Below are 26,174 nucleotides of genomic sequence, written 5' to 3' on the forward strand. Positions count from 1 at the left end.
TTTGGTCGTTTTCTTCTCCTTCAAAGTAATACAAATGTTTCCTTATCTTTTCATCAGATTGTATTTTGATTTGTTGGGAGTCACATGAGTTCACAGCAGACGATACAAAGTACAGCAGAACTTAATACCCTTGACGTAACTTTAGTTCCGCTGTTTTAACCTCGAACCTCGTTACTGAGACATGTTGGATTTATGGCTTTATAGTGGCGTCCTCAAACCTTTGCTCCATCTTATCTTATCACTTGATACGGTTATGGGTGCGTGTTCTGGTGAAGCCCAGCCCTGACCATCATAAAGGTTTTAGGTGTAGTTAGATATTGTTTAAAGCCTCCTTCCTCATTCCATCGGTCTTCACTAAGGAGCCCAGCAGCTCAATCTTTACTCTCAGAACCTTTAGAACCGTGTTCACGTTCTGTCTCGGTACAGAATACTTCCTTTGTGATTTGGCGAATACCTGAATCTCTTCATTCAACGGATCTTACTTTCCATCCTTTTGTGCTTTTATATTTTCATACGACACGGGGCAGCACACGTTTTCATCAAAGAGAGGCTAAGGTACAGTTTGCTTCATTTCATGTTTTCTTAAGATTGTTGGTCATATCTTCTCACTGTATTAATGTATTCTAAATTAATCAGTTTCCAGTCTAAGTTAAGTGTTCCCTAGTTTCTGCTGTAAAAGAGATATTGATCTCGGAGAGACAATCTGTCTGAATAAAGGAATATGGGTCGGAACATCAATAACTAGTTTCAATGTGTTGGGGGTGTTTTCATAAGGAACCTCTGGTCCAGAAAGGGAACAGAACTCACATTGGATTCCAATGGAAAACGGTTTGGATTCAAACATTCCCTGTTTTGTGCAGAAAGGACGAGTTGTGACAATCTCTTGGACTGTGTGCGTGTAGTGTGTTGTGGAGGTTTATTGGTAACATAAGTGTCTTATTGTTGGTTTTATGAGCGTCGATAACGGTTCAGTACCCTGATCTTTGCACTCTTGATGCCAGTGACTCCACTCTGTGGAAGAGACGTTTCAGTGGTTCCCGTTGTGAGGGGGCAACATTTCCTCCAACACTAATCACAGTCGGCCATCTCAGAAAGGACACCGCGTTATCAACTGCTCGCAGGTGAGCAGTCTGTCATGGTCAGACTGCACCCTCCGGCAGATAAAAGGGGGGAACGGGAGACTTTTTCTTGTCGCATTTACTTCAAAAATGGAAATATGTTTTATTAATATTTTTACTTTGTGAATGGTTCATTTTTATTTGATAGCAATAATAGATGATGTGGGTATTCATACCTTAATATGAATCCCCACTTTGTATTCAGTATGTCCCAGCTCTTACTTAATCTCCCCACGGAGAGTTAACAATGGGTGATTGTCTCTTGGGCTGGGTAGACCATCAGTTTGTGGTAGAGTGTAGATCTAGACATAGATAGTGATAGTGTGTAGATCTAGACATAGGTAGTGATAGAGTGTGTAGATCTAGACATAGATAGTGATAGAGTGTGTAGATCTAGACATAGGTAGTGATAGAGTGTGTAGATCTAGACATAGATAGTGATAGTGTGTCGATCTAGACATAGAAGGGATGGGCACGAGTAGTAAATTCCAAACTCGAGTGATCGAAGGAATTCCTCGAGGATCAATCGAGTACTCGTTAAATCGAATCTATTTTTAGAATCCAACGCATCTGCAGCAGGAATAGGCCTGATGATGAACGGCAATATTACCAACCAAACATGTAATGCTTATTCTCCATCAAAACAGTCAGAGTTATCAGAGTATTCATTATTTATTTTTGCAAACGTTCAAAACACATTTTCCTTACAAAAATAAATATGCGTCTCACAATTTAAATCACGTCGAACCAAGGCCTGTAACAGTTTAAAAAAAACAAAAACGAAACAAGTAGCCTAACCATTGCAAATAATTTAAAGCTGCAAATAAAACGGCAGCAAATGGACTATGGAAATACTCAGCGTTGTGATCTTCTCTACACGCCCGGGATTACAGCTGCGTCTTGCGGCGGTGAAAATAGCCGACACACTTTCACTTTCACCGTTGCTGCGGCCCTGCTTTCCCGAACTCACCGTTGTGTTTCAGGAGCATATATGTTGCCGCATAGTACTTTCTGGTAGCTCGATTTCGCTTTGCATATTTTACATTTCACCTTATGATCTCCTATTTCTTTAAAGTATTTCAATTCTTCGCTGCGCTTTGCTTTAACCACCATCTCTTAACTTATTGAATTCTGGCGTGCCTGCACACGGCACGGAACGCGCCATGGAAATGGATGCATTTAATTTACTTTGTGCACACGTCATGCGTTAGTGGCGCCAACAGAAAATTGATACATTTGCTACATTTGCAGAAAACTTTGTTTGTGTGTGTATATGCAAACTCGAGTTTGCCTGTCCACCAACCGAGTTCATTTGTAACGAGGAGTACTCGAGTAATCGATTCCTCACGCCCATCCCTAGGTAGTGATAGAGTTTGTAGATCTAGACAGAAAGTGATAGAGTGTGTATGAGATCTAGACATTGATAGTGATAGAGTGTGTATCTATGTCAACTAGAGATAGATAGTGATAGAGTGTATCTAATCCAGACATAGATAGTGATAGAGTGTGTGTGTGTGTGTGTGTGTGTGTGTGTGTGTGTGTGTGTGTGTGTGTGTGTGTGTGTGTGTGTGTGTGTGTGTGTGTGTGTGTGTGTGTGTGTGTGTGTGTGTGTGTGTGTGTGTGGGCGGCTCCTCCTCTCTCTGTCAGTCAAACCGCTTCAGCTCGGTTACTTACTTCCTCGTCTAAAACTTCGGTCGCAGCGAGGAGCCTTTCTTTCTCCTCTTTTAAAACCTTTCACCTGATTAACTTGTTTCATAAAAACTTTAATCTCAGTTTCTTCCCTTACATTAATACTTTAATAACTTTATACCGCATTGGACGCATTTTAATTAGATAAGTAGATGAGGTAAGAAAAGATAATAGACTACCGTTTATATCGTCTTTAGGTTACTGGTATATAATAATGAGTTTACTGTAGAGAATACAACGTTAGTTCATGTTTCACAGCTTTTCTGACCCGTGTGATGAACTGAACACTGCTTATTTAGGTAGATTTGTGTCTTTATTGTGCAATCAAACAGAATAGGTTTGAGAGCAAAACTTTCCACACTGCAATCCAAAAATTGATTTGAGAACAAAACTATTGACACTGCAATCAAAAAATGCTTTATTGCAAGTAAAATAAATGTGATAAAAAATATATTAACGGGAATCCAACATTTTGTTTGCGAATCCAAAAGTTTTGTTTGCAAATCCAAAAGTTTTGCTTGCTGTTGAGCTGAATCTCGTGGGCGGGACCTACGCCGAAAGATGTAAGACACGTCTCTATTGGCCAGTCTCGATCGGAGGGACAGCTTGGCAACATCCACAGTTCGTAACGAGCAGGGCTGTAGTGGTCAAATTAGAGGTGGGTAAACTATGAATTTTGTGATCAGACCGACCTCGACACAACGCCACGCAAAGTGTTGCGACTCTGTAAGGCTAGCCTGGCTTTATATTCCATTATGTTATCAATTATAGTCATATTAAATCAATCAATGACAGTCAATGAATGTGTTTGTAGTTTATTCAAGTTATTCAAATTTCAACAGTAAAGAAAAGTATGTGTAGATTAAGAACTATCTATCTATGGCATGTGTGTATGTGTGTGTATTAGTATGCATGCTTTTCACAGTAGTACCCAGAGGGCCTCCTTGTCCTCCACGTCAGGTCCTGCCTTGCAGGGGCGTGTTCTGGAGTTCATGGCTCCCCTGTGCTTCACCAGCCAGGACTTCACATACGTGTTGGATTGAACTTTGTGGTGGCTGAGTGGTGGGCCATTCAGTTGAATAAACATCAAGGACGACACTGTGACCAAGTGCAGACTGCATCTCAGGGGGCACACTATGATGTTCATTAAGCTGAACCCCCTCTCACACTCAGCAGTGCTAACTGGAATGAGATGGTCGATATTCAGGAGTAGTGCAAGGTTTTCTGGAATGATGCTTGAGTTATCCTTAAAATCCCTATAGCCTCCAAGAATTGTTCTGTCATCAAGTCTGAACCTTTGGGCAAGTTGTTTCAACTTGGATTCCCCATACGGTTCCTAGGGGAACAGGCCAGTTTGCTGGGAAAATAAATAATAAAATAAAGATATTTATAATAGGCCTATATCAAATAAAAATATAACCGCCAACCGCCCGAATTTAATTAAAATATATATATTTTTGTCGCGTCGTCCGCCCGATCCACGGTTCAGCCGCGGAGTCCACGGCTGCAACCGCCAACCTCGCATCTCCAAATTGAGGCTTTAACATAGCGACCAAGCTATAGCGAAGTTGATACGCCAAAACCGAAGTTTGATATGGATAGTAAAACTCTGACTGACTTTCGCTCATTTTGACATGGGCAGTACACGGATAGCATGACTACGCATTGGCCAATCTGAATGCTCGTAGTCATTTAATAGTTCGTCAAGTAAAATTGATTTATAAATCACAAAAACAATTCATGTGAATTGATCATCTTCAGTCTTACTTTGTACTTGAGGCCTTTTTCGGGCATCTGTTGGAACGTGAGCACTCGAAGGTCGCTTCAAAAATCGCCTGATATCCATGGCTAATTAATGACAGGTATAGGCACTGGCAGGCATGATAATCCACAACGCGTAGGGCCATGTGTTTACATACTTCCTGTTTACATATTTTCCTGGATCCTGATTGGTGTCGCCGCCGCAGCCGCAAGGCACTGATTGGAGGGCCACAGACCATAATATAGGCCTACAGCGCAGATGAAAATGATTCAGATGACAGCGTTTATTTGTTCAACAATATGAAACTTTGTCTTAGGTGTTTTAAAATGATGCAAAATTTATTTTCGATTATTCCAACGGCAGAATACAAGGCACAGGGAACTTTGAGGTGCGTAAACGCTATTTTGAGGTGCGTAAACGCTATTTCCTAAATTCCAGAGGTGCGTAAACGGCGTTTACGTGCGTTTACCCTCCACTACAGCCCTGGTAACGAGAGATCGTTGAACACAAATAGTCCTGTTAACATGCACAATGTCATGCAGGCTAATAGGCAACCTGGGCACGTAACGTAGGCCTACCTATGACTAGGTAACGTAACGTAGGCCTACCTATGACTAGGTGATTGAGCCCAGCTAGCAGCTACAGGCTGACAAAATAATGTGTATTTTTTAACCCATTACAACATCCACAGATCGTTAAACAAAAGCATTCTACATGCACCAGTTCAAACATAACATTCCTGCTATTACTATGACGGAAGACATACCTACGCATTGATTTTCTGTCCTCTCAGCTCCCGACCCCCGCTCTGTCTCATCATGGACTTCAAAACTCCCTCTCTCGTTACTAACTGTGGTTGTTGCCAAGCTGTCACTCCGATCGAGACTGGCCAATAGAGACGTGTCTTACATCTTTCGGCGTAGGTCCCGCCCACAAGCAAAACTTTTGGATTCGCAAGCAAAACTTTTGGATTTGCAAACAAAACTTTTGGATTCCCATTAATAATTTTTTTAGCACATTTATTTTATTTGCAATAAAAAAAATGTTGATTGCAGTGTCGATAGTTTTGCTCTCAAATCAATTTTTTGATTGCAGTGTGGAAAGTTTTGCTCTCAAACCTATTCTGTTTGATTGCATTATTAACACACAAATCTACCTCCATAACTGCTTAAATATTTACGTGATATGTGTGCCTAGCGACCAGCGACAGTCCAGACTGTTGCTGGACTGTACCACTTTCACAGGGGGGTTCCTGTGGGTCTAACCACAGCTGGGGCCATAGAGGGAGAGAAAGAGACTCGTTGGTCATAAGAGGATACCCTATCGATGTGTTGAGCTTAATTCAGACTTTGTTCCAGTAGAGAAATTATTCAAACGTTCTTTACTTTTTTAATTTTACCACAATGCATTTTTTAAGTCTTTTGTAAATCTTTTTTGAGTTGTATATTAAGCACAGTTACAGTCTCCAAGGTGTTTTATTCTCAACTCTCAGTTCTCATCTGCTGTACACAGCTGTACTGTAGTGAGGGCAGTGTGGTTATGTTGTGGGGTTCATATTGACGGTCTATGACGTCCATAATGCTTAAGTGTGACGCAGTCACAATGATCTCTCAATAAACAGCTAAAGTTCAGAAGGCAAATTAAGTGATGGATGAGTTGTGTTTGTGTCCAGGTCTCCAGTCTACTATGGATGAGGAGAGAGAGGAGGGGGGTCCTACCTCTAAGACCACTCTGTCTGGGGAACATGGCCGCCGGAGCAAAGCTAAGAGGTAAGAAGAGGATCTCTCTGTCTGTGACTGTTGTCCATCCCAGAGCTCAGCAGTGATACATCATGACTCCATCATTAGTCTGAGTAAAAGCTGTGTGTGTGTTGAAGCCCAGAGCAACAGCAGAGAGCAGACCCCCCTGGAACCAGCTGTGTCTCCATGAAGAGTGACCGCTCTATGGGTCATCCTCCTGAATTTAAAGATGGACGGGCCTCCAGAGATGAGAGGTAGGAGTTTCAAACAACTTTTTCTGCCCCCCCCCCCCCCTTCAATTTCCATTTAAAAAAAAGCTGAGAAAGAATATTAAAATTAAAGGTCATGAGAAAATAGTTTAGAAACCCTGCAATAAATAATAATAATAATAGATCCCATTTAAGTAGTGCTTTTCCCAGTGCTCAAAGACGCTTCACAATCGCTTAATAAGCTAAATCATAAGAAACAAAAAAGAAGCTAAACAAACGCAAACAAAACAAAAGTTTAAAGGTTACAGCAAGGGTGTAAAGGTGTGTTTTAAGGGCAGTTTGAAAGATGAAAGCGTGTTGGCATTGCGGATGTGATGGGGAGGGCTTTCCAGAGGGCGGGCGGCTGCAGCAAAGGCTCTGTCTCCCCAGGACCGGAGGTCGGTCCTGACGGGGTGCAGGAGGTTGGCATCGGCGGACCTGAGACAACGGGGAGGGGCATGGCGGTGGAGGAGGTCAGAGAGGGAGGGGGGCGCCAGGTTGTTGAGGGCTTTGAAGGGGATGAGTAGTATTCTGAAATCAATCCGGTATTTGACGGGAAGCCAGTGGAGGTCTTGGAGGACAGGGGTGTGGTCTGAGCGGTGGGTGGATGTGAGTATACGGGCTGCAGAGTTTTGAACATATTGCAGTTTATTAAGCTAGCGTTTTGATGAGGATGGAGTTACAGTAATCAAGGCGGGATGAAATGAATGCGCGGACCAGAGTTTCGGCGGCAGAGAGTGACAGGGAGGGACGAAGACAAGTGATGTTCCTGAGGTGGAAGAAGGCTGTTAGGGTAATCTGGTTCATATGGGGGAGGGATGAGAGGGTGGGGTCAAGGGTGATACCTAAGTTGTGGATGTGAGTGGAGGGGGTGACAATGGAACCATCAATATTAATAATAATAATAATAATAAATTAAATTTATATAGCGCTTAATATGGTACTCTAAGACGCTTAAGGGAGAAGTCCTGGGTGGGGCGGGTGAGGGAGTTTGGGCCAATGATGAGGATTTCTGATTTATTGCAATTTAGTTTGAGGAAGTTGTGTTTCATCCAAGTTTTGGCCTCAGTGAGGCAGGTGGCGAGGGTGCAATGGGTGGCTGCAGAGGTGGTGTTGGTGGAGAGGTAGATCTGACTGTCATCAGCGTAACAGGGAAAATGGAGGCCATGTTGGCGGAGGATTTGACCGAGTTGAAGGATGTAGTTGATGTAAAGTAGGGGACCAAGTACAGAGCACCAAGTAAATGATCAAATGAAACGATATCCACAAATCCTAACCTCCAGATGGTGTTTGTTTTTCAGAAGGAGGCAGCAGAGAGAAGACTCCCCTGGACCCAGCTGTGTCTCCATGAAGAGTGACCGGTCTATGTACCTACCTCCTGAATTTAAAGATGGACGCCCCTCCAGAGACGAGAGGTAGGAGTTTCAACAGACTGGAGTGGCTCAAAACGAATACAACTTAATAAAATAAAAAAGGTGTGCATGTGTTGAAGGCCAGAGCAGCAGCAGAGAGCAGACTCCCCTGGACCCAGCAATCGTATGAATTAAATTAACATTAAGACGACTTGTAGCAGACTTTACAGGTTTAATGTTTAAAAGTTCAATGTCTTTCAAAAGGCCCCATTTATTGAACCAGTTTGAATTTATCTTTGGAGGTGAAGTGATTTGTTGAAACAAATTATCCGTGAAGAACAACACAGGTCTGTGTAGAAATGTATAAACTGCCTGCCTTATTTTCTATGATAGCTAAACCCATTGTGAATAAACACTCTCAGCACAATATCAAGGGTATTTGCTATGTTTGTATGTCAACATGCAAGTGCTTGAATGGCATTATAACTTATCCTTATATTTCCATTTTTATAATCTGCCCCTCATGAGAAAGTAATTGAATAGTCCTGCAATAAATGATAAATTTAAACAACTTCAACAAATCCTGAATTCCAGATGCTTTTGGTTTATCTAGAGTCCAGCAGCAGAGAGCAGACTCCCCTGGACCCAGCTGTGTCTCCTTGAAGAGTGACCACTCTATGAATCCACCTGTTAAGTTTGAAGATGGAAATTATCAACATTCAGAGAAAAGGTAAGGATTCAGCTAATAAATCAGGCCTATTAAGCTGTCCTCTCATCATTTTCATCTGGCGTGCAGACTATTAATCAGAACATAAACAATCAGGATCAATTACACCCTGGAGAAAGATGTTCCTGAGCAAGCTAGTTTAATTTCCTCCAATAGGATACCCTTCTGTCCAGTTAGCCCCTCCCCCAGGACACGCCCTCTCTGTGCGTCGGCCAATGTCTGTCTCTGCTGTGGCAAAGCGTTGCGAGAGCTAAAAAGTGGTTTTCCACAATGGTAGGGCTACAGGTACACAATGAAAATCGCCACTTAAACTGGGAGTGGATAATGATATATCTATTCAGTAAGGCGGGATCATCATTGATTATGATCATCATGATTAACCAATGCATGGACAGGCCATCTGGTCGAAATTGTTGTCATCTTGACGCAGTAACAATAACAAGCATAGCTATGAAATGTATTTGTGCAGACAGGAAATGAAGATAGCCCTTGGAATTAACAATGAACACCAATGCTTGTTTGGTAACCCTCAATTCAGCTCGCACGCCCGTCGTAATTGCCGCCGTTAATGCAAACAGATGCAAGTTGTTTCAGAAAACGATCTTGATAATGTGTTTACTGTCTACCATCAAACAGAGCACAAACAAGCCTTATCAAGGATAGGACACACTGCTGTCAATCAAACATGGGCAGCGTCAGAGACATTGGAGGGTACTCAAACTCCAAGAAGAGCTAGCCTGCATCCCTTGTGCAGACCTCTCAATATCACAAACCATTTTTAACAATTCTTCTATTGATGAATACACACAAATATTCACAGTCAAAGCGAGGCTTCAGGTATGCCTAACAAAGTTAAACCTGTCGATCTGGTACCCTGGCTCACCATTATGTATACATCATGCACATTGCACACCGGGTTTATATTGTTCTACTTTTGTTGGTAGGATGCCTGAGTCTCATGCAGCACTTTATTAATCTGTACCCTATTTGTTTTAAAACCTATAAAAACATGTATAGAAAACCCCTCTTCCATCTCCTCTCTCTCTCCCTGTCCTCTGTCTGCATCCAGGCTTGATTGGTTCATGGCTGAGGCCGTTTATTCTGCTGTTTGAATTGTATGAATGAAATAAATGATAAGACAACTTGTAGCAGACTTTACAGGTTTAATGTTAAAGGTTCAATGTCTTAAACTGCCCCATTTATTGAATCAGTTTAATTGATCTTTGGAGGTGAGGTGATTTATTGAAACAAATAATCCATGAAGAATAACACAGGTGGGTAGAAATGTAGAAACTGATGGCTCTATTTTCTATGTTAGCTAAACTCATTGTGAATCTGTGACTATGCACAGTATGAAGGATACTTAGTTTGTTTTTACATCAACATAATAGTGCTTATAAGTTCCATAATAACTTCATTTTTCAGCTCCCCATCATATTTATATTTCAAAAAACATAAAAATATTATTTAAATGGCAAGTGAGATATTAGTTGGGTAGCCCTGCAATAAATGATGATGCAACGATATCCACAAGTCCTAACTTCCAGATGGTGTTTGTTTGTCAGAAGGAGGCTGGAGAGAGCAGACTCCCCTGGACCCAGCTGTGTCTCCATGAAGAGTGACTGGTCTATGGGTCATCTTCCTGAATTTAAAGATGGACGCCCCTCCAGAGAGGAGAGGTAGGAGTTTCAAACAGACGATAAAAGAGACAAGTTGGTTGTTATCAGACCTTACTGATACTGATGTTTACAAGTCAGGAAAAATGTGTGTGTGTGTGTGTGTGTGTGTGTGTGTGTGTGTGTGTGTGTGTGTGTGTGTGTGTGTGTGTGTGTGTGTGTGTGTGTGTGTGTGTGTGTGTGTGTGTGTGTGTGTGTGTGTGTTCTCCACAGACACCAGGAGAGGTCAAAGGTCACCAGTGCTCAGTCTGTACAGCAGCATAAAACAGAGCTGGAGATGAACCAGGAGGAACTGGCCGACACACTGTGGGGCGGTAAGAGACTCTTACTTTGAAGACAGAGGAGACTATTATTTTGAAGGGCAGAAAAGACTCTTACTTTGAAGACAGGTGTTTCGGCAGCTTGTCCTACCTTCTTTCAAGACGCCGTGCGAGCCCAGGCGAGGAGGTGTTTCAGACACACGATCCAGTTCAATCAAACATAATCTAATTACAACGAAAATAGGATCTCTTGTCCTTCTAACTATAACAAAAAATTAATTTTCCAAGGTGTATGCGGGTTTTAGTGTAAATGCAAACGAAAAGGTTATATTCCAGCGTGTATCTTTGTACATAATTCACATTTGTTATTCGTGTTCGTATTCATGTTCGTATTCTAGTTTGTATTTGTGGTCAAAACATTTCTCCCGACCGTGGCTGGTGTTTTCCTAATGCGGTCTCCTAACTGGCCTCACATCCTGTCTGCCTACATTGAGTTCCAGGAAGCATCTCAAACCAACATAAAAGTGCCAGCAGGGGGAGGTCATTTCCAATAGGACACTCTTATTTGTTGTTTTCAGACTAAGTAATTGACTTTTAACTTCATTGTGGAGATATCTTTCCTCTCAGGGGTTAAATGGTTTGATCCAGATACAGTATGTAGGGTTATTGTGGTGTTATCAGGTCAAATGGTTTGATCCAGATATGTAGGGTTATTGTGGGGGTATTAGGTTAAATGGTTTGATCCAGATATTAAGGGTTATTGTGGGGGTATCAGGTTAAATGGTTTGATCCAGATATGAAGGGTTATTGTGGGGGTATCAGGTTAAATGGTTTGATCCAGATATGAAGGGTTATTGTGGGGGTATCAGGTTAAATGGTTTTGGGAGGAGAGGAGAGGAGAGGAGTGGAGAGTAGAGGGGAGGGGAGGAGAGGAGAGGAGAGGAGAGGAGAGGAGGAGGAGGGAGAGAGGAGGAGAGAGGAGGAGAGGTGAGAGGGGGAGGAAAGAGGAGGTGGAGGGAGAGGAGAGGGGAGGAGGAGGAGACTGGAGGAGGGAGAGAGGAGGAGGGGAGGAGAGGAGGAGAGGGGAGGAGGAGGAGAGGAGAGGAGAGGGGAGGGGAAGGGCTCGATACCTACCGGTCTGCTCGCACGGCAAAATGACATCACCCTCCGCTGCATGTCACTTTGAAAAACTTTGTGTGTGTGTGTGTTAAGACAATGGCGGAGCCATTGCGTGTGTGTCTAAGCCCCGTTTACATGGACACTTCTGATCCAATTAAATTTCTAATCAGAATAGATCTATTCCTATCATGCAATCTGAATGTACTGTATGTATGGCATTTACAAAAGTGGTAAGCGTCGTCGTCAACGGAGATATTGACGACGATCAGATCGACTATCGACGATCTCTAGGGGGCGCAATCGGACGATGAAAGCTTAGAGACAATCAACCAACCCTAATCTGTACCGTGCAGTCCTAGACCAGCTTCTCCGACCACAAGTAATGAAGCCACTAAACATCATAGAGTTGATCATTTAACAGGAAATATTGACCTGGTTCCACTGATGTCACCATCCACTAACAGAAGTCTTCTGTTTTTCTTCCTCATTTAGAATCTGCTGCTGTCGAGTGCCAAACTAAATTCAAGTCTCGTTTGAAGAAGAAGTTGTGGAGTTTGGATGAGGGAATCACACATCGGGAGCAAAGACCTCTGAATGAGATCTACACAGAGCTCTTCATCACAGAGAGAGGCAGTGGAGAGGTCAACCAGGAACATGAGGTCAGACTGATTGAAACAGCTTCCAGGAAACCAGCCATGAAGGAAATACCAATCAGATGTGTGGACATCTTTAAACCCTTACCTGGACAAGATAAACCAGATAAACCAATCAGGACAATAATGACAACTGGAGTGGCCGGCATTGGTAAAACCGTCTTAACACAAAAGTTCACTCTGGACTGGGCTGAAGGCAAAGCCAACCGTGACATAAACTTCACATTTCTCCTCACTTTCAGAGAGCTGAATTTACTGAAAGATAAAGAGTTTAGCTTGGTGGGACTTGTTCATCACTTCTTTATTGAGACCAAAGAAGCAGGAATCTGCAGATTCCACCGGTACCAAGTTGTCTTCATCTTGGATGGTCTGGATGAGTGTCGACTTCCTCTGGACTTCCAGAACAACCCGATCTGGACTGATGTCAAAGAGCCGTCCTCGGTGGACGTGCTGCTGACCAACCTCATCAGGGGCAACCTGCTTCCCTCCGCTCGCATCTGGATAACCACACGCCCTGCGGCAGCCAATCGGATCCCTGCTGAGTGTGTTGACAGGGTGACAGAGGTGAGGGGGTTCACCGACCCTCAGAAGGAGGAGTACTTCAGGAAGAGATTCGGAGACGAGACGCTGGCCAACACAATCATCTCCCACGTCAAGAAATCACGAAGCCTCCACATCATGTGTCACATCCCAGTCTTCTGTTGGATCACTGCTACAGTTCTGGAGGACATCTTAAAAACATCCAAGAGAGGAGAAGAGATGCCCAAGACCGTGACTCAGATGTACAGCCACTTCCTGAGGGTTCAGTCCATACAGGGGGACAGGAAGTACCATGGGAGATCTGAAACAGATCCACACAGGAGTTCAGAGAGCAGGGAGATCATTGTTTCTCTGGGAAAACTGGCTTTTAACCAGCTGGAGAAAGGCAACCTGATCTTCTACGAGGCAGACCTGGCAGAGTGTCACATCGACATCAAAGCAGCCTCATTGTACTCAGGAGTGTTCACCCAGATCTTTAAAGAGGAGTGCGGGATGTACCAGGACAAGGTGTTCTGCTTTGTCCATCTGAGCATCCAGGAGTTTCTGGCTGCCCTTTATGTCTTTCTGTTCTTCATCGACACTGGTATCACTCTGCTCTCAGAAGAACCACCCACCTCTGGGGAAGATAAACTCCTCCTCCTCTACCAGAGTGCTGTGGACAAGGCCTTACAGAGTGAGAACGGACACCTGGACTTGTTCCTCCGCTTCCTCCTGGGCCTCTCTCTGGAGACCAATCAGATTGTCCTACGAGGTCTGCTGGGACAGACAGGAACTAGCTCACTGACCAATAGTAAAACAGTGTCTTACATCAAGAAGAAGATAGCTGGAGATCTCTCTCCAGAGAGAAGCATCAACCTGTTCCACTGTCTGAATGAGCTGAACAACCGTTCTCTAGTGAAGGGGATCGAGCAGTACCTGACATCAGGAAGTCTCTCCGGAGAATCTCTCCCTCCTTCTCAACTGTCAGCTCTGGCCTTCATCCTAGTGACATCAGAAGAGGAGCTGGACGTGTTTGACCTGAAGAAATACTCTGCTTCAGAGGAGGGTCTTCTGAGGCTGCTGCCAGTGGTCAAAGCCTCTAAAACATCTCTGTAGGTTGACTAATAACATGTATAACAATACACACTACACAATATAAATATAACTGGAATATAAGGTTAAAATAATATGAAAAAGATCTCTGTAAGTTCATAACAACATGTTTTACTATTCTACTCACAACAGAATAAAGTTAAGTTAAGTTACAGAATAATATACAAAACATCTCTGTAGGTGTCCATTAACGTGTATTACAGTACACATAAGAGAATATTCAGAGCAATGGAACATAGAAGTAGTTTTCATTTACAATTTACAATTAGGGCATTTAGCAGACGCTTTTATCCAAAGAGACTTACATCGTTTAATACACACCTTTAAAAACATTTTCAATCTCAACTAAAGAACTATTTAACATTTCACATTGAATATATAATGAACTTTTATACACCTAATTATTTAGCATTTTTTGTTAAACTAATTAAATTCCTTCATTATTGAATAACTTAAAGGTTTATGTTATTTTACAGTTCCTAACATGTTTATTTTGTGTGAAGGCTAAATGGCTGTCATCTGTCAGAGAGATGCTGTGAAGCTCTGGCCTCAGTTCTCAGCTCCAGCTCTAGTCTGAGAGAGCTGGACCTGAGTACCAATGATCTGCAGGACTCAGGAGTGAAGCTGCTCTCTGTTGGACTGGGGAGTCCACACTGTACACTGGAAACTCTCAGGTCAGTTTTAATCAATGTGCAGATACACCACAATCCATATCAGAGAACAGTTATATTACTCAGCTGATAACTCAGTGCCTGTGGTGACCACATTAATGACTTTGGTATCATTGAAATGCTACATCTTGTTGTTGAGGTGGATATAGTTATTAATATTTTGCCTGTTAAGCCCTTTGAGACTGTAATGGTGATTAATGGCTATACAAATAAAATTGAATTGAATTGAATAGATCCATATGCTTGCAAAGTTTAATTATAAAAACAAACATGAACACAAAATATAACGATAGTGTCTCCCGCGTACGGGACGGTGATAGTTGAGAGTCCGAACTGTACACTGGACACTCTCGGGTCAGTTTTACCCAATGGTCACCCACAATAACACCAAAAGGTTCAATATCAGATCACATTTAACAGATTTACATCCAGAAAGGTTAGGTCATAAATACATTGTTTTCATAAGAATTACTCAACATATTTATATTTTTGTTGGCGTGACAGTTTAGTTAGACATTATATTCTTAGTTTGTTAATGATGGTATAATGTGTGTATTGTATAACATTATTATTCTGTTTATCATGTAGTCAGACAGTAAAGTGCGGTTTAGAGTTGTTAAATAAAGTTTAATAACAACCTATTAATAAAACTGTATGTTAAAGTGAAGTATAATGATAATTTTTGCATGATAATGTAACACTGTGTGAAATCTTTGTCTTTATATTTTAAGTTCCGGGTTATTCATATTATTTATTATTTCATGTATTTAAAAAAACTGGTTATAATTCTCCTATAATTTAATTACAGTTCCTAACAGGTTGTGTTTATTTTGTGTGAAGGCTCAATGGCTGTCATCTGTCAGAGAGATGCTGTGAAGCTCTGGCCTCAGTTCTCAGCTCAGACTCCTCTAGTCTGAGAGAGCTAGAGCTGAGTACCAATGATCTGCAGGATTCAGGAGTGAAGCTGCTCTCTGCTGGACTGGGGAGTCCACACTGTACACTGGAAACTCTCAGGTCAGTTGTCAGCCTCTTCTTCAAACTGGTTATTCTAGCTTCCAGTAAGTGCTGCTCCTGCCTGATGCATTTCTGTTGCTATTTTTCCCTGCTGACAAAACACTCCCTGGTTCTACACAATGTTAGAACCTGTGAAGAAACGGTCTTAGCGTACCAAACACAGCAGACTTCTCCTGACTCTAACTGAACAATATCTCATTGAGTTGTAGCTATTGAGAAAGTAGCATTTGTTTTAGATCCTGTTTCACATCCAAGTGAAGGAGATTCTGCTGTCTTTGATGATGTCATCTCCCCACTTCCTCTTCCTGTTCCCAGACTCTCAGGGTGACACAGCTTTGTCTCCATGAAGTATCAATAAAGCTTGTCCTCCAAATGGAATGAATACACTTTATAAATGTGGTTTATTTGGTACAAACTGCTCTCAAACAGATACAATAAATGGTTGTGTGTGTGTGTGTGTGTGTGTGTGTGTGTGTGTGTGTGTGTGTGTGTGTGTGTGTGTGTGTGTGTGTGTGTGTGTGTGTGTGTGTGTGTGTGTGTGTGTGTGTGTGTGTGTATAAAGTGAATTAACCTTTTGTTCACTTAGGTACACCACGATCCGGTCAGGCAAACATTTCTTGAATTCCTCCAGCAATATTAGCTCCCTCAAGGAATTAAAATCATTGGCCTTACATGTGGTGCTCCATTTGTCAAACAAGACCCCCTTCTCCCTGGCAAACTCAACGTAGTTCTGAGTCGGGGCTCTTTTGTGATTCCTGAATTTCTGCCAGTACGCCTCAGGTACTAATTCATATGCTCGCAAGATGGCAGCTTTAACAGAGTCATACTTTAGGCTGTCCTCCAAGGGGAGTGCAGCGACAGCTTCCTGTGCTTTCCCATGAATTTTGCATTGCAACAGAAGGGGCCAGACCTCAGTCGGCCACTGCAGAGCGGAAGCAATGCGTTCGAATGCACTAAAATATGAGTCGACCTCAGTTTCACGAAACGTGGGTACTAAAACAATATGCTTGCCGATATCGAATGCTTTACCGAGTGCCGGAGTTGGTGACGAAGCAGATACCCTCAGCGCATGCACCTCCTTCTGGGACTCGAGCTCAAGTCGTCGCAACTGGACCGCTTTGTCAGCTTCAATTTCCAGTTTCTTAATTTCTAGCAGCAACTGGGCTTGCTTATTCTCTGCCTTTTCCTGAGCTTCTAGTTGGAGGCGGGCAAGGCGGACTTTTAGCCGAGCAACATCCCTGGATCCGGTACCAGCAGAAGAGAAGGGATCATAGCGAGGCAGAGTATACAGAGTTTTGGTTGGCTCATCTACCTCAATGTCCACTCCAAAGTCTGCTCGAGCACCGCCGTGAAGTTCAACCTCTACCTTTTGGCGAACCACCTCCTTAGCCAGGGTGCCATCCTCAGGCACAGCAGAGCCTGCTTGCGCTGGCAATACTATCAACGCCAACTCCACCAATTTGCTAACCACGATAGCTTTTAGGGCTCTTTTTAGTATTTGTCTAGAATAGGACACACCAAAATAATCCACTATCTGTGCCAAATCATCCTTCCGACAGCGGTCTACTTGACTAAGCGAGGGACCGACCAAGAAGGACTCTAAATCGAACAGCGACATTTCAATTAAATTATGTCCAACCACCAAGCTATGTACAAGGTCAGTTTAGTTAAGGGATCCGTTTAAAAGTGATCCCGGACGAGCCCCCATTTATATTGCGTCCCCTGCTAGGGGAAGGGGTCGCAACATATAACCAGATGTTTTTGGTTTAACTGAAAGTTGTTTATTTAGCCCAGAGCATGGGATAATCAATTTAACACAACAGAGGAGGCAAAACTACCAAAAGGAAAAGGACCATTGGGTGCTGTCCAAATCAAAGGAACGAATATAACCAAGAAGAAGCTCCCAAAATACAAGAGTGGAACAGCACCCCTGCGTTTAGTGTGTTTAACAAAAGTATACCTGCGAGTCCGTGTTCGATAACCCCTAAACAAAACTCTGGCCCAGTTCCCGTGTAGCAAACTAGAGCCTCAATCAAAGAACGAATAATCATTCCAAGACCCAATATGGCAAGCTGCATCTCCAAGGCCAGCCGCCGTGAGTGTTGAGCTCGCCCGTGCTTTATCCTCCAGGATCCTCGGCCCTCCGATGCAGCAGCCAATCACGTCCGGGGAAAGGCACATCAAAATTTGCATAATGGTCAACAAATCACACGCGGGGAAAACACATGATCATTAGCATGAGCATCGTGAGACTGAGGGTTTTAATCTGCGGCGTCAATCCGCAACCGTAACTGTGTGTGTGTGTGTGTGTGTGTGTGTGTGTGTGTGTGTGTGTGTGTGTGTGTGTGTGTGTGTGTGTGTGTGTGTGTGTGTGTGTGTGTGTGTGTGTGTGTGTGTGTAGCTTGTCTGGCTGCCTGGTCACACAGGAAGGCTGTGCTTCTCTGGCCTCAGCTCTGAGCTTCAACCCCTCCCATCTGAGAGAGCTGGACCTGAGCTACAATCACCCAGGAGACTCTGGAGCTCCGCTGCTCTCTGCTGGACTGGAGGATCCACGCTGGAGACTGGACACTCTCAGGTATGGAGAGGACAGCTCACCACTCAGGGACAAAGTCTCCTTTAAGGATTCAAGCTGCTGCTAGATGAAGTGGTTTGAAGAGGCAGCTGTCACTCATGTTGTGTAGAACGTGATGAGACAGCAGATGATGAAGGTGAATGTTTCAACATGCTGCTCTCACTTTGTTTCCCCCCCAGTGTGGAGCACGGTGGAGTATGGAGGCTGAAACCAGCTCTGAAGAAGTGTAAGTGTCTGTTTGATTCATCACAAAACACACTCACTATTGAGATGGAAAGTCCATCCACACAGCAGGAGGTGACGTCCGTCATTCAATTGTGGACTTGCGTTTGTGTAGCTATGTATGTATGCTAGGTGACCTTGGGTGTCTTGAAAGGCGCCTCTAAATTAAATGTATTATTATTATTATTATGTTTCCCTGTGTTGATGTATGTCTAGTATGTTTGTTATAGGTGTGTGTACGTATGTGTACATGTCTATATATAGAATGTATGAACCAGTTCTATGGTACCAATAGTTAGTTTCCAGCCTGTATGTGAGCTCAGCTGGTTCAGTCTGTTGTTTACACAGGTGGATTACAATGGATGCGTATCGGAACCTTTCAAAGTCTAATATCTTGAAAAGTATGTTGACTATGGCTTAAATATTCCATAGGAGCAATGACCTCATCATGCTGAATGTTTTGATGCATAATATGTGTCGTGTAAATATTACGGTAGTGGATTTAGTTTATACATTTTTCTAGGCTTCAATGTTTGCATGGGACAGCCACTCACCAATGTTCACAAATATTTCTAAAGCTGATGATGATGATGATGATGATGATGATGATGATGAGGAATGGTTCAGCAACTCATCATGTCCTGGTCCCGATCCCGGTCCCGGGTCCGGGTCCGGGTCCCGGTCCTGGTCCTGGTCCCGGACTATAATGAAACTTAATGTAACAATTGTGTAACTATAACATCACATGACCCCCCCCCCCCCCCCCCCCCCCCGGGGCAGCTCATCATGTCTGGTTCTCCCTCAGATGCCTGTGACCTCACACTGGACCCCAACACGGCCTACAGACGACTCTCTCTGTCTGAGGACAACAGGAAGGTGACGCGGGTTGGAGAGGACCAGCCGTATCCGGATCACCCAGACAGATTTGACTCCCGGCTCCAGGTGTTGGGTAGAGAGGCTCTGACTGGCCGCTGTTACTGGGAGGTAGAGTGGGAAGGAGTGGTTGAGATAGGAGTGACATACAGAGGAATCACAAGGAGAGGAGGGGGTGGTGACAGCGGGCTTGGATGGAACAACAAGTCCTGGAGTCTTTATTGTTATGATCGTCGTTACTCTGCCCGGTACAACGATATAGAGACAGCCATCCCCCCCCCCCCCGATGGCTCCACCAGAGTAGGAGTGTATCTGGACCGGCCTGCTGGCTCTGTGTCCTTCTACAGAGTGTCCCCAGATGGAGGAGGGTCCTCAGACACACTGACACACCTCCACACCTTCTGCTCCTCCTTCACCCAGGAGGACCTCCTCCCGGGGGTCTGGTTAGGGGTGTTCAAAAGATTGGGGGAGGTCTCATTGTCCTCCAGGCGGTCCCCCAGGTCGGGGGTCGGCTCCTCCGCGTCTCTGTGTCGGTTATAGACACACACAGGACCTCCTCCCTGGGCTCTGGGGGGGGGGCATCAGGTGTGTGTGTGTGTGTGTGTGTGTGTGTGTGTGTGTGTGTGTGTGTGTGTGTGTGTGTGTGTGTGTGTGTGTGTGTGTGTGTGTGTGTGTGTGTGTGTGTGTGTGTGTGTGTGTGTGTGTGTTAGCATGCGTGCAGGCGTTATTCGATTGCCTGGTAACCATGGTTACTAATATTCATACTGGTTTCAATAATACATTTGATAGTATTTCCCATCTTTGCTGAGCAACAGTTTAGTTCTAAAGTTCAATGATTGAAACCAATAAAAGCCCGGGCTATGGAAGTGTTCCGGTACCTCTGTCATGCACCTACCCGATGTCACGTGGACCGGGTTGAATTCACTGCGGGTCTCTCTTCTTATATCCATCTCACCAAAGATATTTTATTACTGTCCTTCTCAACACTCTCTGATCTCACTAAAAGGCTGGCAGCACAACACAGCAATAACGACGAGATGCGCTGTGCGTAGAGAAGAAAGAATACCGACGTTGAATTTGCAACTTGTTGCAACAAATTATTCTAAATCTGCCCATATATGGACACGCCAGAATTGTATGGTTCTCCCTCGCTACAATTCTGCATCTGTGGCTGCTGGTAATTTAACCTCAAAGAAGTATACTCTACGGGGCTATTTTCATCATTATTATTATTATAATTTATTTTTTTGACGGCACAGCGATCCGGGGCTATAGCCTCGAATGCTCGAATGCTATAGCCTCGAATGGGTTCTTCAATCTGATTGGTAGTCACACTGGAAATTAGTTTTTCCCCCTTTTCGGTGATAATGTTCCCCGTTTTGATCTCGGACGTCTGGTCACTTTATATCAAATACCAGAATATTCTATTACTGTTAAGCCAACTACGAATATTAAACCAAGCCGAAACATGTGTCCTCTGTCCTAGCTACATGTATGACCGGTGAAAGAAAGAAACCGTGTGAACATCAGGTTGGTAACTGAATGCGCTGACAGTTCACGCCGCACACGCATCTATGAACCCACACACGCAGATATGAACACACACACTTACTCAGATATGAACACACACACGCAGATATGAACACACACACTTACTCAGATATGAACACACACACGCAGATATGAACACACACACTTACTCAGATATGAACACACACACGCATCTATGAACCCACACACGCAGATATGAACACACACACTTACTCAGATATGAACACACACACGCAGATATGAACACACACACTTACTCAGATATGAACACACACACACGCAGATATGAACACACACACGCATGGATTACACACATGTATATATAAACACACACACACACTGGGTTTTGGTGATTTATATTCATGGACTCAACTATAATCCAAATGCTACATTTTGTTTGGCTTCTTAAAGTTGATCTTGATTAACCCTGAAAATAAGAGACTTTTAAGATCTTCCATCAGGTTAACTTAGTAGGTTTTACAAAGACTATATTTCTAATGTCAAATGTATTTTAATTATTGATTGATGGTAAATTGTAACATTTTTATAGTACAATATTGTGTCTATTTTCAGACGGTAACAGTTTCATACTGCAGGGCTCTGATATCAGTTTATATTTTGATAAGCCTCACATGATGTAAAGCAGATTTTATATTATATTCATAATGCAAGCGGTCTATGGGAAAAGCTATAGATCATGTTGTGACGACTTTAAACTGATTGATTCCTTGTGTTCTGTGGGGAACAACACAGCAGCAGAACATGTTCAGTTATCAAAGATATGTGCACACCTGTTTATGATTAGTAATGTCTGCTGCTTCTATTGTTTGAGTCCTTGTGTTTCTTGTGTTCATGTGAGGGACTGTTCTTCTATTGTTTGAGTCCTTGTGTTTATTGTGTTCATTTAAGGGACTGTTCTTCTATTGTTTGAGTCCTTGTGTTTATTGTGTTCATGTAAGGGACTGTTCTTCTATTGTTTGAGTCCTTGTGTTTACTGTGTTCATGTAAGGGACTGTTCTTCTATTGTTTGAGTCCTTGTGTTTATTGTGTTCATCTAAGGGACTGTTCTTCTATTGATTGAGTCCTTATGTTTATTGTGTTCATGTAAGGGACTGTTCTTCTATTGTTTGAGTCCTTGTGTTTATTGTGTTCATGTAAGGGACTGTTCTTCTATTGTTTGAGTCCTTGTGTTTATTGTGTTCATGTAAGGGACTGTTCTTCTATTGTTTGAGTCCTTGTGTTTATTGTGTTCATGTAAGGGACTGTTCTTCTATTGTTTGAGTCCTTGTGTTTATTGTGTTCATGTAAGGGACTGTTCTTCTATTGATTGAGTCCTTGTGTTTATTGTGTTCATGTAAGGAACTGTTCTTCTATTGTTTGAGTCCTTGGGTTTGTTGTGTTCATGTAAGGGACTGTTCTTCTGTTGTCCTGGTTAATAAAGCATAATGGTGATAAACAACTCAGTGGATCCTCTGAATGTTCTCTTGTGTTCAGCAGAGGATCAGTTTACACTTTAAGGTCGGGGGTTCACTGAATAAAAAGCACAACAGAAGCTTCGTCTACACAACATTAATAATCAGGACACCAGCAAGTGCATTCCCCCTCAGACTCGTGCGCCCGGTGAGGAACATGGAGAGAGTTCTAGACGCGAGCCGACAGGAACCAGCCCAGCTACTAGGACCTGGAACCCGATGGACCCCCCCCCCCCTCTGGTCCCTGGTCTCCATGGTAACCAAAGGTACCCGGACCCCGACTCGGTCCATGCGCTGCAACACACAGACCCTTTCCTGGAGGAAGCTTCCGGAATTATTTTCTCTGCTTTATTAAGTTGAATCCATCACAGCTTTGATATTTCTATCGAAATAGTTGTGATACTAAATAATGCTAACCCAAGTGCCATTAGAAAAGTATTTCATATCATATATGAATCACAAATGATTTAAAAGCAACCATGTGTTTCCCCCCTCAGCCAGCAGGGGGTGCTGCAGCCCCTCAGCGCCGTGGGGATCTGGACCACGGTCTCACTATCACTATATTTATTTTGAAAGTCCACAGCGTAAGTTTAATTTAATGCTGGTCAATTTGTAAATTACTCAGCAGCAATGATACCGTAATCAATGAGTTGGTAAATGGACTGCATTTATATAGCGCTTTTATGTAACCAGAGGTCAGCCCAATAGTGCCTAACATTCACCCATTCATCATACATTCACACACCGACAGCCAATGACGGATTAACGTATTGGCAAAGGGGGCCCTTGAGATATATATATGTGTATGTATTTAAATGTATATATATATATGTGTGTGTGTGTGTGTGTGTGTATATATATATATATATATATATATATATATATATATAGATATAGATATAGATATAGATATAGATATAGATATAGATATATAAACACATATATATATATAGATATAGATATATGTATATAGATATGTGTGTGTATATATAAATATATGTTCACTGACCCTGCTGCTGGCTGTGTTCTCCCTATCCCCCTTCCTTCTCTACTGCTTGTGTGTCTCTCTCTCTCTCTCAGGGACACTCAGCTAGGAGGAGATCAAACTAGCAACCTTGGGGTTACCAGCCAACCCGATCTACCCCCTGAGCTACATGGCTCCCCTGATGATACTGTAATCAATGAGGTGATACCGTGATAAATGAGATTGTACTGTAGTTAATGCTGTACTGTAGTAGATGTTGTACTGTAGTATATGTTGTACTGTAGTTGATGTTGCACTGTAGTAGATGCACTGCAGTATTAGTAAAGTATGACACAAGGCCTTCAACGTAACGTTGTTTGCTTCAACAGAAACCGCTGCGCTTCCTGCAGAACAGATGATATGGCCTTTGATGAATCTGGTTTCACAACTGTGGTTCCCAGAGTGGTTGAGGATCAGGTGAGTGAAGGTGAGGTAGGAGACACCGGAGCTATTCGACCGGCCCTCCCACCTGCTCTCCAACACGGACCCGAGCTTGACGGGCCACTCGACCTCCAGCTGCTCACCCTCCTGAGCCACGATCACCAGGTGGCGGTGTAATAATGTAACGTAATCTCCCCCCAACACTCTCCGCTCGCACCTGCATGAAGACAGATGAGGGAGATGAGAGGAGCTCTGTGGGCGTCGTCCCAGTAGGACTGCTGGACCAGAGGTCCTATAACCCAGTAGGACTGCTGGACCAGAGGTTCTATAACCCAGTAGGACTGCTGGACCAGAGGTCCTATAACCCAGTAGGACTGCTGGACCAGAGGTTCTATAACCCAGTAGGACTGCTGGACCAGAGGTTCTATAACCCAGTAGGACTGCTGGACCAGAGGTTCTATAACCCAGTAGGACTGCTGGACCAGAGGTTCTATAACCCAGTAGGACTGCTGGACCAGAGGTTCTATAACCCAGTAGGACTGCTGGACCAGAGGGTCGCTAACCCAGTAGGACTGCTGGACCAGAGGTCCTATAACACAGTAGGACTGCTGGACCAGAGGTTCTATAACCCAGTAGGACTGCTGGACCAGAGGTTCTATAACCCAGTAGGACTGCTGGACCAGAGGTTCTATAACCCAGTAGGACTGTTGGACCAGAGGTTCTATAACCCAGTAGGACTGCTGGACCAGAGGTTCTATAACCCAGTAGGACTGCTGGACCAGAGGTCCTATAAGCCAGTAGGACTGCTGGACCAGAGGTCCTATAACCCAGTAGGACTGCTGGACCAGAGGTCCTATAAGCCAGTAGGACTGCTGGACCAGAGGTTCTATAACCCAGTAGGACTGCTGGACCAGAGGTCCTATAACCCAGTAGGACTGCTGGACCAGAGGTTCTATAACCCAGTAGGACTGCTGGACCAGAGGTTATATAACCCAGTAGGACTGCTGGACCAGAGGTTCTATAACCCTGTAGGACTGCTCGACCAGAGGTTCTATAACCCAGTAGGACTGCTGGACCAGAGGTTCTATAACCCAGTAGGACTGTTGGACCAGAGGTTCTATAACCCAGTAGGACTGCTGGACCAGAGGTTCTATAACCCAGTAGGACTGCTGGACCAGAGGTCCTATAAGCCAGTAGGACTGCTGGACCAGAGGTCCTATAACCCAGTAGGACTGCTGGACCAGAGGTTCTATAACCCAGTAGGACTGCTGGACCAGAGGTCCTATAACCCAGTAGGACTGCTAGACCAGAGGTTCTATAACCCAGTAGGACTGCTGGACCAGAGGTTCTATAACCCAGTAGGACTGCTGGACCTGAGGTTCTATAACCCAGTAGGACTGCTGGACCAGAGGTCCTATAACCCAGTAGGACTGCTGGACCTGAGGTTCTATAACCCAGTAGGACTGCTGGACCAGAGGTCCTATAACCCAGTAGGACTGCTGGACCAGAGGTCCTATAACCCAGTAGGACTGCTGGACCAGAAGTTCTATAACCCAGTAGGACTGCTGGACCAGAGGTTCTGCTGTAACCAATATATTCAGTGTGAGGAGTCAGATTTGCTTTTAGTAACATTCAACACTCCCATGTTAGGGTGGTTTCAGTTGGAACTGAGTGATTGTTGAATGACGTTGCTGTAAGATAAAGTGTTAGGTTAGCGATGGTTAGTTCAGTCCTACTGGGTTATAGGACCTCTGGTCCAGCACTCCTACTGGGGTACAGCAGAACCTCTGGTCCAGCAGTCCTACTGGGTTATAGGACCTCTGGTCCAGCAGTCCTACTGGGTTATAGAACCTCTGGTCCAGAACCAGCTGAGAGCAGAACCAGTAGAGAGCAGAACCAGCTGAGAGCAGAACAAGTAGAGAGCAGAACCAGTAGAGAGCGGAACCAGCTGAGAGCGGAACCAGCTGAGAGCGGAACCAGCTGAGAGCAGAACCAGCTGAGAGCAGAACCAACTGAGAGCAGAACCAGCTGAGAGCAGAACCAGCTGAGAGCAGAACCAGTTGAGAGCAGAACCAGTGTGGAGGGTCAACCTACCGCTGGTGGAAGAGCTGAGAAGGAGCAGGGGGAGCAGCCATGTGCTGGACCTCATGGTGGCTCCAGAGCAGACCCCCCAGACCAGACCCCCCAGACCAGACCCTCAAAGCTTGTTGCTCACAGAGAGAATACTAACGTGAGATCTCTTCTGCTTCCTCCTACTATCTCACTGTCTCTCTCTCTCACTGTCTCTCTCTCTCTCTCACTGTCTGCCTTTCTCTTTCTGCGTCTTTGTCTCTCTCTCAATTTCAATTAAATTTGTGTAACCCTTAATGTGTGTCTCTCTCTCTCTCTCTCTCTCTCTCTCTCTCTCTCTCTCTCTCTC

General features: G+C 43.9%; 1 protein-coding gene and 1 long non-coding RNA gene across 5 annotated transcripts in view; both read left to right on the plus strand.

The window, feature by feature from the left end:
- Positions 1-10,281, plus strand: LOC130380671 (uncharacterized). Of its 4 annotated transcripts, none has more exons than XR_008895315.1 (3): positions 1-555; positions 6,242-6,338; positions 10,201-10,281. It is a non-coding gene; the product is annotated as an uncharacterized LOC130380671 (long non-coding RNA). The 4 variants fall into 4 exon arrangements; XR_008895314.1 differs by lacking the exon at positions 10,201-10,281 and adding an exon at positions 6,446-6,537; XR_008895312.1 differs by lacking the exon at positions 10,201-10,281 and adding an exon at positions 8,049-8,089 and having other exon boundaries at positions 3-555.
- Positions 10,282-26,174, plus strand: part of LOC130381049 (NACHT, LRR and PYD domains-containing protein 3-like) — a 20,003-nt gene continuing 4,110 nt past the window's right edge. Inside the window, exons 1-8 of the mRNA XM_056588470.1 lie at positions 10,282-10,314; positions 10,525-10,625; positions 12,183-13,974; positions 14,479-14,649; positions 15,487-15,660; positions 18,062-18,235; positions 18,412-18,458; positions 19,260-19,616. Coding sequence (XP_056444445.1) covers positions 10,589-10,625; positions 12,183-13,974; positions 14,479-14,649; positions 15,487-15,660; positions 18,062-18,235; positions 18,412-18,458; positions 19,260-19,616 — 2,752 coding nt within the window. The 5' untranslated portion in view covers positions 10,282-10,314; positions 10,525-10,588. The remainder of the gene's footprint in view (positions 10,315-10,524; positions 10,626-12,182; positions 13,975-14,478; positions 14,650-15,486; positions 15,661-18,061; positions 18,236-18,411; positions 18,459-19,259; positions 19,617-26,174) is intronic.

Source organism: Gadus chalcogrammus, chromosome 4 (genome assembly GCF_026213295.1).
Source record: "Gadus chalcogrammus isolate NIFS_2021 chromosome 4, NIFS_Gcha_1.0, whole genome shotgun sequence".
In the NCBI taxonomy this organism is placed as follows: Eukaryota; Metazoa; Chordata; class Actinopteri; order Gadiformes; family Gadidae; genus Gadus; species Gadus chalcogrammus.